Source organism: Vollenhovia emeryi, unplaced genomic scaffold (genome assembly GCF_000949405.1).
Source record: "Vollenhovia emeryi isolate VEMERY1.0 unplaced genomic scaffold, V.emery_V1.0 DF939123.1, whole genome shotgun sequence".
Lineage (NCBI taxonomy): Eukaryota > Metazoa > Arthropoda > Insecta > Hymenoptera > Formicidae > Vollenhovia > Vollenhovia emeryi.
In genome coordinates this window covers 30,812-49,267 of record NW_011967243.1, presented here as the reverse complement: position 1 = coordinate 49,267, position 18,456 = coordinate 30,812, and the positions used below count along the sequence as shown (strand labels likewise).

The 18,456-nt window shown below is 38.8% G+C and overlaps 3 protein-coding genes across 6 annotated transcripts; 2 read left to right on the top strand and 1 right to left on the bottom strand.

The window, feature by feature from the left end:
* Positions 1-23: 23 nt before the first annotated feature.
* On the top strand, positions 24-1,756 carry LOC105569525 (D-aspartate oxidase). Its single transcript, XM_012026051.1, has 6 exons — positions 24-460; positions 528-651; positions 726-871; positions 944-1,100; positions 1,166-1,450; positions 1,513-1,756. Exons 1-6 carry the CDS (start codon positions 273-275, stop codon positions 1,624-1,626), a joined length of 1,014 nt encoding a protein of 337 aa, XP_011881441.1. The 5' UTR covers positions 24-272; the 3' UTR covers positions 1,627-1,756.
* LOC105569526 (histone acetyltransferase KAT8-like) lies at positions 1,638-3,636 on the bottom strand. Its single transcript, XM_012026052.1, has 6 exons — positions 3,360-3,636; positions 3,042-3,295; positions 2,896-2,986; positions 2,471-2,829; positions 2,159-2,403; positions 1,638-2,101 (listed from the first exon to the last, which is right to left on the bottom strand). Exons 1-6 carry the CDS (start codon positions 3,565-3,567, stop codon positions 1,882-1,884), a joined length of 1,377 nt encoding a protein of 458 aa, XP_011881442.1. The 5' UTR covers positions 3,568-3,636; the 3' UTR covers positions 1,638-1,881.
* A 209-nt stretch (positions 3,637-3,845) lies between these two features.
* Positions 3,846-18,239, top strand: LOC105569522 (formin-like protein CG32138). Of its 4 annotated transcripts, none has more exons than XM_012026045.1 (18): positions 3,846-4,341; positions 8,763-8,846; positions 9,474-9,560; positions 9,896-10,002; positions 10,322-10,461; positions 10,810-10,988; positions 11,291-11,367; positions 11,635-11,950; positions 12,247-12,363; positions 12,446-12,686; positions 12,766-13,040; positions 13,215-13,482; positions 13,562-13,689; positions 13,772-14,216; positions 14,306-14,580; positions 14,674-14,787; positions 15,482-15,580; positions 16,278-16,358. In XM_012026045.1, exons 1-17 carry the CDS (start codon positions 4,108-4,110, stop codon positions 15,554-15,556), a joined length of 3,162 nt encoding a protein of 1,053 aa, XP_011881435.1. In that variant the 5' UTR covers positions 3,846-4,107; the 3' UTR covers positions 15,557-15,580; positions 16,278-16,358. The 4 variants fall into 4 exon arrangements, with proteins under 4 accessions (XP_011881435.1, XP_011881436.1, XP_011881434.1 ...); XM_012026046.1 differs by lacking the exon at positions 16,278-16,358 and adding an exon at positions 15,957-16,198; XM_012026044.1 differs by lacking the exon at positions 15,482-15,580 and having other exon boundaries at positions 3,848-4,341; positions 9,923-10,002; positions 16,278-18,239.
* Positions 18,240-18,456: the final 217 nt, after the last annotated feature.

Here is an 18,456-nt window from a genome sequence, read left to right as displayed (position 1 = left end):
AGATAAATTTTTGTTTCTTTTTTCAAGAAGCGTTAAATGCGCAGCCGATATCTGCTGGTGCTTTATCAAAAGTATCACGCGTGGTTAAAGTACGCTCGACGATGATAACTCGATTCCTCGAGAGCGAAATGTGTTACGCACACAAGTAGACCGCACCCAAGTGTAGACACGCTGTGTCTATCGCGTGCACAAGAATAGCTCGTAATTTCCGTCAAGGTGTTTTGCGCTTTAGTTTTATTGGTAATTATTTGTATTACGCCACTGAAAGCAAAATGAAAATAGTTATCGTTGGTGGCGGCATCGTTGGACTAACGACGGCCGGATTTGTACAAACGGGCTACTTTCGTAACGCTGACATTACGGTCTTGGCATCGAATTTTGACGACACCGTCAGTCACGTAGCCGCGGGACTCTTTAGAGTCGGCTCTTGCTTCAGTGGCCCTAGTGAGACGGTAACGAGGTAGAAAGACTTTTTTTTTCTTTCTTACTTTACCAGTTACTTAAAGAAATATATTTATCTTTTCGAGGCAATGGGTAAAAGATTCTTACGAATTTTACGATGCCCTTCGAAAAACGGACGATGCCTCTTACGCTGGAGTGACTGATATTTCTGGATATATATTTGCAAATTCCTCTCCGGATATCGTCAAGGTGAGATTGAGTAAAAACTATTTGTATCTAAAATGAGATGATGCATCATCTCGAGAGTTTATGCTGACAATTAGAATCGTTGGCTGGAAAACGTGGTGCCAATGTACAGACGAGCAACCAGGGAAGAATTTCAACTGGTTGACGGCAGTTGGAAGTACGGATCGTATTTCTCGACTCTTCTGACGCAAAGCAATCTGTATCTTCCGTGGGCTAAAGATCGGTAAATCGTATGTAATTGTATAATTGAAGACGGAAGAACTGCATATAGCTTGGAATGATTTGCTACCGGCAGATTGCAATCGAAGGGAATTACGTTCAAGCGGAGAGAGGTGAATTCTCTCAAAGAGCTGACTGACGAGTACGATATCGTAATGAATTGCACCGGGCTTGGAGCGCGCCGATTATGCGACGACAGACGTCTCGTTTCACTGCGTGGCCAAGTGGTCAAGGTATCAACTTTTTCTCCTCTCATCTCTTTCTTCTTCTCTCAAAAAGGGTATGTATCTGCACACAGGTGAAGGCACCATGGGTGAAAATGTTCTTTTACGGCGAGCTCGACACTTACGTCATACCAGGCTTCAACGGTGTAGTTACCTTAGGTGGATCGAGAAGTTTCGATTCCGAAAATATGAAATTGTGTCCGTACGAATCCGCAGCAATTGGCGAAAGATGCGAGACGCTAGTTCCGTCTTTGAAAAATGCGGAAATTTTGCGGGAGGAAGTTGGCTTACGACCGCACCGGGAAGGTGGCGTCAGGGTCGGGGATGGGAGTCGCATCAGTGACCATTCAAAGGCTATAGTTAGTACTTGGACAGTGGAAACGTAGAGAAATTTGCAAGAAAATGATATGTCCTTTTGTAGGTCGTACATAATTATGGACACGGCGGTTACGGAGTTTGCATGGCACCTGGAACTGCTATAGCAGCCGTCGACTCGGCCGTCCAACTTTATAAATCTACAAGCTCCAAAATATAATTGTCACTATATCTGCAGACACATCCTTTATTATTAATGAGTTTACATAAATTAGAATTTGTTTTAATACTGCTTGGTATCATTTGCTGAAATGCACTTGCATATTTAAATAAAACACATTTTCAAACTATGAATTCTACTCGTCGAGAGACTTTTCTCTAGTGATTATATCGAGCACATGACGTATTGCTTTTCCAACAAGTAATTATTTAACGAATGGATATTTACATAATCGAGTACATTGAGGAAATGAAGTTATTTCTTGCTGGGTTTGATGTTTTTCCGAGGCGGCGCTCCCCACCTCAGTGAGCTAGTATCCACCTTAAGACGCGGCTTTTTATACTGGCTGCTTTTGATGTGCTCTTCCACTAACTTTGGTGTGACGCAGATAACATGCTGTCCTTTCCAATATTTAATCATATTGATACTTTGCAACGTCGAGATGATATCAGTTTGCGAGATGCTGGTCATATGACTGAAAATATACACTGTTATCGAAAGACTCTATTGTAACGATTGAGAGATATCTTACCTAAGATCTTTAATACTAAGAGTTCCTCTAAAATCGCGAAGGATCTCCAGCAGTATCCAACTCCAATAACTACGGTAAGATAACTTTCCTAAATCACTTAAAGGTTTCTCGGGGCTTCCAACCGTTTCTTCAATTCTACTCAATTCATAGCTAAAGGCTATCAGTAATTTGCCATAGCCCTGTCTTTGAAAGGGCGGCAGAGTTAAAATACAGGCAACGTTATTACCGTCGGGCGATTCCTTTTCCTGAAATGTGTGCACAGTAAACTTACAAGTCTCTCTTGAGACTACTCGCAACTACTTTTACCCGTACCTTGGAAAAATAGCCGACTAAATGTGCACCGTGCTTGTCGACTTCGCACAAAATATAAAAGAGAAACGGCTCTACGTCGAAGTAAAGGGTTTTATGATCCAGAAACAATTTAGCCAACAGGCAGAGATTCTGACAATAAATTTTATGTTCCCTGCCATCTACTTCCCAAATACTCAATGTTCCCTTTCGATAGATTTCCTTGCCAACTGGCTGCCTATGCGTACATTCGCTCATATGATATCTGTAAGTTTTCTCGAGACGCATGTACTTTAAACAATATTCACAGATCCAGAGTTTCGATTGTTTGCCATATTCCTCTGGATAGGGACTAAAGTACCAAGTGTCGATCTCGTACTTGCCTAGAAAGGAACTTGTGAAAATGAGGAGATTCTTGCTGCATGAATTGGACGTATAGCAATGCTTACCAATCTGTATTCTATCTATGTACTTGACTTTTGTTATAGCTTCGTGCTCCTTCTCCAATGCGGCTGTAGTAGGATCCATTTCTGCATAAGTCTAAAAGATGATTACTTTCATCTATAAGAATCGATTCCGTAAGAGTTGTATTTACCTTTTGCACATGGTTAATCTCGTCGTGGCGTCTTTTCTGATTTCGAGTGATTTTGCGATCGGAAGAATCGGCCAAGAGATCGGCTCCAGAATTCCTATCGTGCCGCTCTATTTCACTCATGTCGAATCTACTGGACATGATTCTCTCGCGAGGTACCCACTCGTCCAATCTTCTGTTGTGTCCGTCGTAATGGACATAATATTCGTAATGACTCTCGTGGTCGTTGTAACGTGTCTGGATAATCTCGGCGGGATCTGAGGACACAACGATACACAACATTGAGGGTAGAGAGAGGGCGAAGGGCGAAAGAATACGCACGCCAGGAGTCGTCGGATCTGCGGACGAGATAATGCTCGCCTATGTCGAGCGGTAGCTCCTCGAGGCTGTCGGCGTCATCGCCGGAGCCCTTGCCGCCATTCGTCAACGTAGTATCGCGCTTCTCCTGCTTAATCATTGTTTCCTTTACCGCGGCCGCCACCGCCGCCGCGTTACAATCGTCTTTACCTCTCTGCTCGGACTCGGCCATTTTCCCTTGTCTTCTTATTCATTCACATTAGCCGAAAGACGCAACGCCATATGACTGACGAAGTGGAAAGAGCTGCCATCTAGTGACTTGAATTCATTATTACGTAGCCAATGAAATGTCGATAAAAACAGAGTTATCTTTTCTTTCCGATAATTGCGTTTCCACAGAGGAAAATTCTAATAGACAAATGTCTACAATACTTTTGGAATAATAATTGCGATTTGCATTAGAATTTGATGAATTTGAATTTGGCGCGCAGCGAAAAATGGGAAGGAACGCGCAGCCGCAGCGCGCATGTGCGGCGGTCGAGTCGCGAGGTCGCGGCGACAGTTGTCGATGTCGTTTCGGGTGGTGCGCGACGAGTACTCGCGATCCTCGCGATGGACGATACCTAATTGTAAGTGATTTGCAGCCGTGTTTAACGCACGCGTACAAGTATGTGCGTATCGTCGCGACACGTCCGTCGACCTAGCCAGGTCTAGCGCCGACATCGTTGAAAATTTCCGTCCATGCTACTCGCCGAGGCGCCAAAGAGGAGACATGGGCATCGTGCAGAGTCGCAACGGGGAGAGCGATGGTGGTGTACGCCAAGTTTTCCAAGGCGGTGTCAAGGCCGGTCTGCCTTATCAGTCGTGTCAAGCCAGCATGGGCTTGAACATGGGCTTGAGCATGGGTATGGGCGGGCCTCACGCGCGCACCGGCAGCATGCGTAACGCGCCGAGACAACCGATGCCGGACGCCGTCGAGCTCGAGAGGCGCTTTACCAAAGTGCTGGTAAGTGCGATCGTAGCAGACGATATCCGTCCTATTTTCACCTTTTCCAATTATTCCTTTCAAACAATTCCCTAGAGAGAACTTTCCACATTATTATTTCATACGCGGTCTCGAATTTTCATGTGCGCTGAAAAAAAAAAGATGGAGAGAAAGGAGGAAGGCACGCCTACGAGCAGCAGCTCTCACCAAATACCTTTTCATTGTTGATAACGACGGAGCGATGGCCACTGTAATCGCACGTGGCGAAAGAAATTGTCAGAGGCGTGCGAACGTTTAATAACCCCTCAAGCGAGATTATAAATGCTTGTTGATGAGTCACACATCGTAGAAGCCGTCTTGGATCACCAGGGCCGCGCCAAAGTTTTTCTCGACCTCGATCTTACAAACGGAAACCTAATAAAGCTAATATTAGTTGGTGTAAAAAAACTCACCGAGACATGGTCAACCACAAGTGCATTCATGTAACTCTCGAGAAGTAAATTTCAATTAATAATTATACGGTCTCTCTCGTTAGACTACGTGTTCCACGCCTTTATTTAATAGTTACGTTATTGGACAATTACTCTAATTACGTGCGTGACGAGTCATAAACGTCCTACCATTAAAAATGTAATACTTTGGTTCCTTGAGAATTTTCTCGAGAAATTTCCAGATATTCTAATAACGTTATAAGATTTCTGAGAGCGAATTTTGAGGGTCGCATTCGTTGTGTTTTTCTTTTATCGTCATTCGTTGGACCAAAATATCTTTCAGTCCCGGTGAAAGAACCGGCTGGGGGACATTTTTTTTCTTCCACGTGGCGTGTTGATGAAGATAAGCAGTGATGAACGCGAGAAAAATATCAATACGATTTAGAGATAATTGAAAAATACATTTGCTCAAGTTGGGATTCACATAAATGATTTCGTTAACGAAACTTGTAAGCGTAAGCGAAAGACAATGATTTTTTACGCGCGAGTGCGCATAACGCGACACCGAACTTGCTCGCGTGTTTGCATTTCTCACTGTGAGAGATGATCTGCGTAAACAGGATATCCAAATGGCGCACACTGCAATTTCCTTCTACTGTGGGAATGTGCTGTGGATTGTGGAAGCGACGTATAATATAATTACATTTTGTTTAAAACAAGAGAGGGATAGTACGTGTTATCGATCCAAGGCGGATCTAACATCGAGTTATTACCGTTTCGCTTTTCCACCAAAAAGACAACACATCTGTCAACGTGCAAACATTGCCTTCCGTTTCATTTCCATTTCATATCAACTCCCGAGAGTTGACACTTTTATAGAGAAGAAAAATTTGACGTTTGCAGCATCACGTGCGGAGCCATCTCATTGTCAGGTAAACTGACTGACCGAGCAGAATTTCCTTCTCGTGAAAGAGGGCGAAATGGCTCGTGGCCAAATAGCGTGCACGTGCGAATAGAGCTATTTCTGGCCAGTAAATTAAGTGTCGAGGGACACTGGCCGCTTAAACGTTGCCGCTTGACCGTGAAAATTCTTTCTCGACAATGTTCACTCATTCGCCGCTTTTATTTAAACAGGTCTATGTTAATCCGGCATCGCTCTTCTTCGGAGACTAGGAGCGTCGCAATCGATTGCATTTCTCATATTAAATTGTATGCTAAAGGCAGGTTGAGGAGAAAACAAGGATTATTTTGTTGGGGCCGACGACGAGCATTGCAATATTTTTCTCGTGTAAAAAAAGTCATTCCGGTCCACACGTGTGCACACTGTCTGCATATTGGGGCGCCGTAAAGAATCCCATTATCCCAGTGGGATCGCAGATGTGCATCGTAATCGCAGAAAGAGACGATCGTTGTTTAAGCGAACCTCAGTCGCGACTGATTGCGAGAACAATTGCTCTTTGAACTTGACGCGTGGAAAGACGTATCATTTCGTCCGTATTCTTACGTGCATTCAATGTTTCAATCTTCTCTTTCCTCCAATGTCCCTTCATCGTCCATTAATCTCTCTCTCTCTCTCTCTCTCTCTCTCTCTTTCTCCCGGGTCATTACCCTTTCACTTTTTCTCTGTCTCTTTCTCCCTCTTTCTCCTCACCCATCGTACATACATAAATTTATTCAAGCGTGACGTGGGTGAGGACGAGTGCCACAACGGAAGATCCTGGGTGTGTTGTACGACTCTCTGTGGCTAGGGATGCTAATAACGTCGATATAACTGCAATATGTTTCTCAGAGGAATGTCAACCTTATGTACTCGTTATAACGCGTTGAGCAATCTTTGAAAAGTTCTTCCATTTGTAAAATCACCCCGACCAATTGCATAATTAATGCATGGCTAATATTCTCGGTAACAGCTTCGAGCACCCTTCTTTCATCTTTCTCCGTCGCTTTCGTTCCAACCTGTCCCTTCCGGTCGGCCGTGTGCACAATCTCGCTCACTACCCTCGGCTTTTCTCCAACATCTCCAATACTAATCCCTTCGTAACGCGACGCGTTTAGGCTCTATCAGCGCAATTAGGGCTGAGAAAGTGGAGCGTTGAAAGTGATGACGAGTGAGAGATGAATATTTTTTTCTTCGCCGCACCAAGCTTTTGAAACTTTAGCCAAAGTTTTTCCTTCATTTATCAGCTACAATCTACGTTGTGCGAATCTACATTGCATCGAGAGGCCTTTACCACACACTTTGCCTTTTGGCACATGTGAGTTGGTGAGATGATGTCATCGCAGCCGGGTGCACATCGTGACGTTATCACTTAATTTTAGATCCTCTCATTCAGGTTTGCGAGGCAAACCGTCGTCGTTATTTCCCATTAAAATTGATATTACGAGTTGGTAGCACAAGCTTAGATTTAGGTAAAGAATCGTATTTCAATTATAATCTCGAGTAGAAATGTCCTGCATGCTCGTGCACGAGACCGTACGAGTGTTAACAACGATGGCTTTAATGACCTGTGCATGGCGTGTGTCTAAATGACAAGCCGACGGCGATTCGCCGAAGCTTAAGTACTTGACAACGGTCATTTCTTTCGAGGATGCACGTTTAATTAATGGCATTTCTCGTTTGCCTCGCTTTCGCGCTCGCCCTGTTGGTGCGAATAAATAGTGTATTGCTTGAAGCACACCTTGTGGAAGGGAGCATATCGGTATGAATTTTCGTTTGCTCAAGTGCTCACGGCACCAAGGGAAATTTCATAAATCTTGTAAACTTTATTACTTTTCGAAAGAAGCAACGCAGGATGAAAAATTTGCCCTTTCACCGGGTTGAAAGTTCTCTCTTGTTAGCTCGTTCGAAGGTCAGTGCCCGCGTGTAACGATCCCAACCAATAAAGATCAGTCTCGTTCTTGACGCCACTTAATTATTGCTACCGATATGACTCGATGTTGAGGCATCGAGGTAATTTCACGATACGAGTTCAATACTACAATACTAATTTCTACCAATTCTTAGTAAATTTCGATTAAACAAGAACACGTTTTTGTTAAAATAGCCTGGTATATGTTGAACTTGGGCAAATTCTTTTCTTTAGCTGGATTTCAATTAATGCACGCGCAAATATGTTTCGACCGACTACTCGGGGTTTGTTTTGTGAATCTATCGGGCGTCACCAGTCGCATCCTGTCCATTGTGAAACTATGTATCCCATTAACGGTAATCCGATATTTCTGGTAGAACGCGAGTTACGTGCAGGTAAAAGCAAGTTCAATTGAATGCGCTTGCACAGGAAATTATTTTCTTTTCTTTTTTTCATTTTTAAGCAACAATCGGATATATTGCACTGAAAGGGAAAGCGGCAGCGAAGTGAAACTTGGTACCATTCAAACAACACATTCTGACCTTAACAATTACATCTATAGGGCATAGCTTTCTCTCGCAGTTACTAATTTTCCGACAGTCGTATGACGTGAGTCGGACGACACGGGACGTAATAAAGTAACAATTTAATAAAAAGGCACATTAGTGATTACGAACCTGTTTACAAAACCTGTTTCTGCTCTTCTAAAACGTTGCACAAAAGGGTCTCCTTTACGACTGTTTATAATGATTTATATATATATATTTCTCGTTTCCCGGAGGGCAACTCGTTCTCTGCTCCCGTTATCGAAAGAGGGCATTACTTGCTCCAGTTGAGTAGAAACCATAACTCGAGAACAAGTATTATGCTAATGCGACAGAATTGTAGCCATCGCCACGAAACGGAAACAGAAATCGCGTTACGTTGCTGGAAATTGTTACTTGTCCTGGTCACTGAAGGAGAACGCGCGTACATTGCTTTCTCCAACCTTTCGTACGCGTAAAGGAGCCAAAGAGTTAATTAAATCGAATAATTATCCGGATAGGAATAATGCCATTCCTAATGGAGCAAGTAATCGGACGCGTGCATATATTCTTTATTTCTTCGTAGCTATTCCCGAATAATTTACATCATTTAAGTGAGCTATTTCTTACGTACACAGGCCTCCATGGATCTACCACCGGATAAAGCGAAACTCTTGAAGCAATATGACAACGAAAAGAAATGGGATATTATATGCGACCAAGTGAGTATATACAAATTATTCTCAATAATAATAAAGATAGAATTAGAGGTCGGATTCGCTCGAGATAGAGAGAGCAAGTATTGACAGCTATTAGAAATCCTGAAAAAAATTATCCCGTGCAAGTATAACTTTTACAGATATTTTGGAAAAATACAAACGTTGACTATATGATCAAACACAGTGAAACAATTCAAAATGAAAAGATAGAAACGTATTTTCAAGCGATAATCGCCTGTTCATTCCGATGCTCGAGCTAGCCTGTGCATATGCGTAACACAAGACGGATGTAACGCAAGCCGTGCTATTATACACGATGCGGACTGCAAAAAAATACGCAGCATCCCTTTTCACCGACGGTATTCATGTACTATATTCTCCAAATATTATTGCTCAGGCCGTCTCACACAGGCAGCAATTCGTTAAAGCTCGGGTTATCCAAAACCTCCATTTCTCAAATTCCTTTCAAATCTTTCCTCCCATTAACTTTCACTTGTACGATAATCACAGAGCTTCCATAGGAAGACAAGGAAGATAAACAAGTGTCTCAACTGACATGGAATCGTTATCAAAAATTTTATTTCATTTGAAATCGATGAGTTTATCACGATGAAATATTTATATTTGCAGGAAAGAGTACAAGCTAAAGACCCACCGTCCCATTACCTGGCCAAGTTACGTACTTACCTGGATCCGACAGCATCGCGAAGCCATCGAGTACGTTTTTTTTTTACTTATTTATTTTTCTTTTCCCCCAATCTTTTATATCTATTTTTTCCTCCAGTATTATTGTCATTTTTCCAACAAAATTATATGTATTTTAAACATACGCTCACTGCGCAATTATAACCATTTGACACATTGTACAATAACAATAATAATACTGCTTGTGCGTCTTTTTTTGCACATCGACGACATTTAACGTTACAATTAAATTTTGAACATTTTTGTATAAATTTGTTTATTTCTTCCTTCTTAAAATAATCAGTGCACTGTGTATTACACATCCGCAATAAGTTTCCTATCGCAAACGGATACTAATGATTACACAGTCGTATCGTTTCTTTATGTTCTTCCAGAAGAGGAAAATGGTCGGGGAATCTACATCGACCCAAGTATTACGTGACTTGGAGATATCCTTACGCACAAATCATATTGAGTAAGTGAATCTATCATTATTTATTTGCCCTTTTCGCCGAGCGTTAAGTTTACATCTGTTTTGTTCGATTGTGCCGCAATGACTGTGTGCTGGCAGACTATTTTATCTAAAATCTTTCAAGCAAACATATTTAACAAACTGTCTTTAGCAACAGCAACTTTTAAATATCTTTTCTATAATTTCAAATGTAATTCGGATCCATTTCATCATTGATCGCATAAATAATTGTATTAATAAGATTCAGCGTGCCAGTTCATTTGTTGGTGATATCTTTTTTTTGCCTTTCTAAATCTGTATTCTGAGCTGAACAGTATTGCAGATGGGTGAGAGAGTTCTTGGACGAAGAAAATCAAGGCCTGGATGCTCTGATAGACTATCTCAGCTTCAGGCTACTGATGATGCGGCACGAGCAACGACTCTTGGAAGCACACACGAGTTCCGAGGAAAAATTACAAACCGGTAAGAAATTGATTAGAAAGCCAAAAAAAGGGAGGAAATCGGACAATTTACTTTAACCCGTTAACAATTGACAGCAGATATAAGATTTCTACCTTATGATGAAAGAGATCGTTTGTATCGTCAAGTCTATATCTGTCTAAGGAAATTAATGTTTATTCGCTTTTCGTTACAGTCATAAATTGCTGCGATAATATTATAATATTAAAAGTTACACCATGTAAAATATTGTCGAATAAATGTAGAAAATCTCCCCCTTTGAATATTATATTTGTAAGATAATGAAATGTTTTTGTGACAACTAGCTTACCGTAGATTTTAAAACAATTGTCGATAATAATATTAACACAGCCGGCACAGGCGATACCTCACCGTTGAACAACGGATGCCTGAGGCCACCTCTCCACGAGCTCAAAGACAGTCCTGGGGTGAAAAGGAGATCTCGACACGTGGCACGCCTAAATATGGGTGAAGCAAAGGATGACATTCACGTTTGCATACTATGCATGCGTGCTATCATGAATAACAAGGTGAATATCAATCAGTTTAAGATTTCATTCTATATTTGATGATTTTGAAAAATATTACGACTCTTGTTTCCAATTATCATTTTAATGCGTTACAAGATATAAACACATTAAAATGATAATTGGAAACAAGAGTCGTAATATTTATATCACATTTTCACATTACTGACAAAATAGATTGATTCTTTTTGCTTCTTCTCAAGTTTCAAACTAGTCGGAAAGTTTATTTAAACATTAATATATTTCGATACATTCACGTTCACATAATAACAGATGTATAAGCACACTCACAGATATTTTTACAGTACGGATTTAACATGGTTATTCAACACAGAGAAGCCATCAACTGCATTGCGTTGAGCTTAATCCATAAAAGTTTGAGGTGAGTCATGTATTGTCTATTAGGCTATTATTGTCTCGTGTGCTTCTTAGAAAGTTCTATGACATTATAAACGTGCGAAATAACATCCGCCGTGATGCGCTGCAACAACTTGGTCATTTTATATTCAAATTACTACAAGTTCTTGCTTAATCGCATCCTGAAAAGTGATATGAATATTTCATTAAAAATTTATTATATTGTATATCACATTTCAAATAACTGCTCTCACGATTTATCGTGTTTGCCATAAATTCACTGCTTTCTCAGGACGAAAGCTCTAGTATTGGAGCTTCTCGCTGCAATCTGCCTAGTGAAGGGTGGCCACGAAATTATTTTGTCAGCGTTCGATAACTTCAAAGAGGTGTGCTCCGAGAGGAGAAGATTTACGACACTTATGGCATATTTCACCCAGTATGACAGCTTCCACATTGAGTTTATGGTCGCTTGTATGCAGTTTGTCAATATTGTCGTGCATTCGGTCGAAGACATGAACTTCAGGGTACATCTACAGTATGAGTTTACGAAGCTTGGATTAGATGAATACCTCGAGAAGCTTAGACACACAGAGAGCGAAGATTTGCAGGTCAGTCAATTACACACGCGCGTTACAACATTTTAATAAACCATTATTAAATTATTCTTAGGTTCATAATGCTTTAACGCAATAAATGCAGTTTATATATATATATTTCTCCCTTTCCTTCATTGTACCGTACATTCTATGAAAAATCATAGTTTCAAATAACTTTTAATGATAATCCATGACTTGGCTAATTAGTGGTTAACAGTACAGACATTAAATTCTCGATCGTCGGGTAGAACCTTATCAAGGTTAATCATAATTTTTTCTTTCTCTTTTCTTTTTTCGGGGCTCTTTAGGTTCAAATCTCAGCTTACCTAGATAACGTATTTGATGTGGCTGCCTTGATGGAGGACAGCGAAACGAAGACTGCAGCATTGGAAAAAGTAGCGGAATTAGAAGACGAGCTTGGTCATGTAAGCGATGTATAGGCTTTTCCTACTAATATAAAACATTGTTGAATTTACCGATTGTCATAATTGATTGCATTTAACACAGGCGCATGATCGTATGGCAGAATTAGAAAGAGAATCGTTGGCGAAATTAGCGGAACTGGAGACGGAATTGGGCGCGATCAAAGTGGAATATGCCGATGCCTTAGAAGCACGTAGATTAGTGGAGGAAGAACTCGCGGCCTTGAAGAGGCAGAGACAGGATTCTGCACGGAGACAGAGTGTCCTAGAGAATAAGATCATCGAGCTGGAAACTTTGACGGGAACGCTTACAAAGGGTTCAACAGGTAAGTTACTCGCTAGGTCATTTGTATAAGTAATAAACGGTATAAGTAAAGTAGAAAAACACACAAATGTCTATTTCAGCCGCTAGTCTACGAAATGGCATCGCGACGAGTCCTCTGAGTAATTCAGATAATCTTACGTCCGAGACGTTCGCCTCGACACCATCGCCAATGTTACATGAAACACTTGCAGCGGCTCCTGCGCCACCACCTCCACCCCCGCCACCATGTCCGCCGCCGCCTCCCATGGCACCTCTTTCCTCGGGAGATCACAAGATACCTCCGCCTGTCCCAATACCTCCACCGCCCGCTGGCATGATGCAAGCACCCAATGGAGCGATGACTATTAAACGAAAAGTATGTAATATTGAGTATGTGAGCCATTGGGATTATCAAATGAGGGAATATTTTTCTTTGACAAAATTAACTATCGTAATGAAAAAAAGTGAGAATATCGCATATTTTACCAGCGATAAAATCATTGTTGTATTGTTTTAACTTGACACTAAATTATTTCTTTCGTTCGTTCAGGTCCAAACAAAGTACAAACTTCCTACTCTTAATTGGATCGCTCTGAAACCTAATCAAGTACGGGGGACCATCTTCAACGAGTTAGACGACGATCGTTTGCACAATCAAATCGACTTTTCCGACTTTGAGGAGCGATTTAAGATCGGCATGAGTGGACACGTGGCCAACGGTAACAGTGAAATCGATGGGCTTCAAAGCTTTCCGAGTAAACGATTCAAGAAGCCCGAGAACGTATCACTTTTGGAGCACACGAGATTACGAAATATTGGTACATAAATATTTCTGATGACCCGATGTGATATGTGACAATAGATTCGTCACTCTGATTTCTCTTTTTCCAACTCTAGCTATATCGCGCCGAAAAATGGAAATGCCCGTCGAGAAAGTGATAATGGCGGTGAATGCTCTCGACTTGAAAGTCCTGTCGCTGGAAAATGTCGAGTTATTGCAACGTATGGTACCTACGGATCAAGAAGTGCGCTTCTTTTAACTATTGTCGTGTTACCAATTACACGAGCTATGTGAATGTTATATATATATATATATATTAATTTCAGATCAAGGCTTACCGCGAATATATTATAGAAAAGAAGAACGTCAATTTATTGACAGAAGAAGATAAATTTTTGATGCAACTCGGTAAAGTGGAAAGGATATCTACCAAGTTGTCAATTATGAACTACATAGGAAACTTTTTCGACAATTTACATCTGATTACGCCACAAATACACGCTGTGATATCTGCATCCAGTTCGGTTAAGAGTTCAAAGAAGTTGAGATCAGTATTAGAGATTATTCTTGCCTTCGGTAACTACCTAAACAGTAGCAAACGAGGCCCCGCGTACGGCTTCAAATTACAAAGCTTAGATACACTGTTAGATACGAAATCGACCGATAAAAGGATGTGCCTTTTGCATTATATCGTCGCCACAATACGAGTCAAGTTCCCGGAACTTATTAATTTTGAATCGGAGTTGATGTACATTGACAAAGCTGCCACAGGTATGCTCGTCGTATATTTCATTAGCTATTCAAATGTTGATTCCATTTACTTTTCCGTTTGTATTTACAAAATTACATGTTTATTTTAGTCTCACTAGAGAACATTACGACCGATGTTCACGAACTGGAGAAAGGGATGGATCTTGTGCGAAAAGAATTTGAGTTACGCGGCAAAGAGAAGCACAATACGGTATTGCGTGACTTTTTGAACAATTCCGAGGAGAAATTACGCCGTTTGAAACTTGACGCACGTACTGCCGGTGAAGCATTCCGAGAATGTGTCGAATTCTTTGGAGAAAGTCCGAGACAGGCTGACGCCAACACCTTCTTCTCCCTTCTCGTTAGATTCGCGAGAGCGTTTAAGGTGCGTTAGTAGTTGCGCTTTATTTAAATAAATCCATTTCTTCACTGTAGTTATATTAGAAGCGTATATCAAGTAAAATGCACGAATTTACAGGCAGCGGATCAGGAAAACGAGCAGCGTCGCAGGTTAGAGGCTGCTGCAGCGGAAGCTTTAAATACGTCCGAAGAAGTTATAAAACGTAACAAATTAAATCAGAAGAAACAACAGGTATGCCGTGCGTTTTTTCTTATGTTTTACCTTTCTGTTTTACATGTTATTATACGAAATCAAAGCACTTTTGTATCTTTTTACTTTAATCGTTTGTATATCTAGCATGTTATTTATTTAAAACTTCTTTAACGTGTCACTTTTACGATCTGAAAAAAAAGAGATGGCATTATTGGAAAAATTAATTCTTTCTCCCAAAGTTCTGTGACAAACTGTATATTATTTCGTGCACGTTAAACTAGAATTGTTTGACATTTTTATTGCTATATACTCGCTGCTACTGCTTTTTTATTTATTTTTGGAGTCGACAAAAATTTTAAATCATATTTATATGTATATCTTATCGTTGGAGAATTTTTCCTTCCGTTAAATGTAATCCGTTAGTTAATACTACTTATTTTTATATACTTGTTATTTACATTTTCTTCTTCTCTCCTACAACATCAATAGTGTGGACACATTTCAAAATTAACATTCATCACATTACATAATTGCACCTTATGTAAAAAGAAAATACATAAGCATTAATCTTTTGCATGTTGTGAGATAGCATGACTTTTTTTTTTAGGCACTACGAACGACATTGATCCTGATTATTTCACGCGTGCCTCTTACAGCTATTTCATTTCTTCAACACTATAGATTTCATAAACATCTGTTTTCTTATTTGTTACATATTTATTTGGATTTAAAGTCGTCGAAATTTTGCTGTAACTCGAACAAGAGTCTGTTACACCGCCACCTTAATGAACTGGAGCTCAGAACATAACAATGTAGAAACAATTCACAACATGTAAGTCTGTCCTTGGTCACTTCCTTGTATTAACATATTTTGTTTGTTCTTTTTCCCCAACATTTATACACATACGCCACATTACATATATCGTATAAAGAATCATCACTAAACTTTTTCACTAATATACATAAAATAAAACATAGTTTTTATTAAAGAAAGTTTATCTTTACTTCAAAATTGCACATACATATAAAATACTGTAAAAACAAAAGTATGAAATCTATTGTAGTTTCGAGGAAATTTCACTTATACATTACATGTTGTACAATACACATTGATTGTAATTGCATACATTTTGTACATGTGCATAAACTTGTCTTTATATTTCATTGTTACTAATAACTACATCAAAGTATGCATTTGCATGTTCTAGCTCACATTGATGTTGCCTGAGAGAATTCTTCTTTTATCGCTTCCCTTTTATTATTTACCGTAAAGTTTCACGTATCGTATATAAAATATAAGATAAAGAAGAAACGCTACTGACGCATAAATAGAAATAGATGTAGTAAATTTTTCTTGATTTGATAGAATGTCGACGAATTTTGCTATAATTATAAATATACTCTATAGTATACAGCTTTAATAGAAAAAAAAAGTTATTTTACACAGTTGTATATCACATGTATACATTTATTTATATTTTTGATAGAAATATTTTAAATATTATCTGTAATAATGAATATTTCATCAGGATGCTGTTATAAATGAGCTGAAGAATAAGACACGATTAGTGCAAGAGAAAAAGTTACTGCAACAGGACGAAGTTTACAATGGTGCCCTAGAAGATATTCTTCTCGGTCTAAGGTCCGAACCATATCGCAGAGCGGATGCTGTAAGACGTAGCCAACGACGACGTATTGATAATCATAGACTCTCGCGCACTGCCGAAGAGCTTGAACTCTAATCTTTTCTTTTCGCATTTCCAATATACGTATTTCAAAGATTTTCTATTCTAGAGAATAAATTTGCCTTGTAATATGGTAGTTTCATTGTAATTTAGCTTTATTAATATACAACAGAGAACACCAATAGTTTGGGAATACTTTTGAAAATACTAACAGCGTGCACAACTAAATAGTCGTACATTCTTCGAAATTTTTGAGAGCATTTTTACATATATGTATATGAGCTACTTTGCTATAAGCATACGAATTCGCAACTAAACGACAATATTCAGTACGTACAATTAGATGAGGCTTTTGTGCTCGAATTAGTGGTGCTGAAAGTCCAATAGTCAAACTGGAAATTTATACAGCTTTAGGATATAAATTTTTCAAATACACTATTTGTCACAAGGCGATAGATTTGGAAATATTAACGCGCGATCCTCCTATGTTTAAGTATATGTGAATCTCGCAATTAAAGGCATGTAAGTTTCTTTCAAGTTAGCATAATATTAATTTTTATTTGCTATTTCTCTCTAATCGCGAGTAATTCTCTTTTTAACATTTTCTGACAATTGCGCAAAGTTTGTTTATACCTCGATTACGCTATTACTTTTCTTTCATTTTTTTTCCGTTCGATATACATGTACGTAAACGTAAAATTGTTTACATTTACTTGTTGTTGTTATACGTATTAAAAATATTTATAATTTTCGTATAAACTTACTGTCCTCGTTAATTAAATTAATTGTTTATACCATATATATCTTGTAAATGCTTAATATAAAATGGACAAAGTCATATAACTCTTAACGTAAGTTTGTGTGTAAAGTTGGTCTAGCAATCGCGGATTTTAATAAATCAATGACGTGGTATTTGTGACATTCCAGCAATATGTAATAAGCTGGGAAAACTTGCTACGGAATTACACAAGTTCTATCAGCTTGAAAGGAGATGTATGAGATCTTTTATTACAAGTCACAGGAGTCGTATAATCAACAATAAAATTAAGATTGTTATGACATAAATGAAAGTGAGATCTTTGTTGTCTCTTGAAAGCATTTCGAAAATAATTTTGCAGCATACTTGTTTACATTCCTTGAATCACACGTACACATCTCAAGAATATATATATATATTATGATACATAAATATATAAGTAACTGCACAAGAGCATTTCATACTTAAATAATCGATGTATAAGAATCGAGCTGTAACGTAAGGAGATAAAAAAATATATAAATCAAAAGTTGGTATACTCATCGATTACTGCTATCAGTCTCCAAGATTCTTATTACTAAAACATACGGTAAGACTGCAACTCTCTCTTGAAGCTTTTTCCCCCGAATAAAAACATATCGCAAACTTTTGAAAGAATAAAATTATATTTTTACTTTTGTACGTTTTTGATATTATACATATTACTAGAGAAAGGAAAATGTAAATACTATTGTATAGAGAATAGATTTAAATGAATATAATGTAATTGCTTAGAACAATTGCCAATGTGATGTTTAGATAAAATATTTTCTGTATTGTATTATTTAGCATATAGCGCTTATTAGCAACATGTGACGAAGAAAAATTGCTATTTCAGCCCTTTTTCCCTTTGGGATCAAAGCACTAAACTATTTTATATATATTTTGTGTGAAAACACACACACACGTGCGCGTAATATGCATTTTATCATAGAAATTGTAAAAATTAGCAATATGCTCATTGTATAAAAACAGACATAAATAAATGTAATAATTAATACTTGAACAATGAATAGTGTATTCATTTATTATATAAAATGGTGTATATACGCACGCGCGCGTATATTCGTCATCGCTATGATTACTAGTATAATTCATATGTATAAATGATGATTATGAAGATATATCAATGTGAATACTGACTAACAATATATTTTCTGTTGGCCTGTGGTCAGTGAATTATCATTTCTTTTTTATCGTGTAACATTGATTAAATTAGTACACCAT

Bases quoted from the DNA above. Each gene is read 5' to 3' on its own strand.
- LOC105569526 (XM_012026052.1), bottom strand. From the start codon at position 3,567: ATGGCCGAGTCCGAGCAGAGAGGTAAAGACGATTGTAACGCGGCGGCG. The intron at 3,296-3,359 runs GTGCGTATTCTT...TTGTGTCCTCAG, and splicing joins CAGATCCGACGACTCCTGGC to ATCCCGCCGAGATTATCCAG. The intron at 2,102-2,158 runs GTAAGATATCTC...GTATATTTTCAG, and splicing joins CTTAGTATTAAAGATCTTAG to TCATATGACCAGCATCTCGC.
- LOC105569525 (XM_012026051.1), top strand. From the start codon at position 273: ATGAAAATAGTTATCGTTGGTGGCGGCATCGTTGGACTAACGACGGCC. The intron at 652-725 runs GTGAGATTGAGT...GCTGACAATTAG, and splicing joins CCTCTCCGGATATCGTCAAG to AATCGTTGGCTGGAAAACGT. The intron at 1,101-1,165 runs GTATCAACTTTT...ATCTGCACACAG, and splicing joins TGCGTGGCCAAGTGGTCAAG to GTGAAGGCACCATGGGTGAA.
- LOC105569522 (XM_012026043.1), top strand. From the start codon at position 4,108: ATGGGCATCGTGCAGAGTCGCAACGGGGAGAGCGATGGTGGTGTACGC. The intron at 11,368-11,634 runs GTGAGTCATGTA...CTGCTTTCTCAG, and splicing joins TTAATCCATAAAAGTTTGAG to GACGAAAGCTCTAGTATTGG. The intron at 14,581-14,673 runs GTGCGTTAGTAG...ACGAATTTACAG, and splicing joins GATTCGCGAGAGCGTTTAAG to GCAGCGGATCAGGAAAACGA.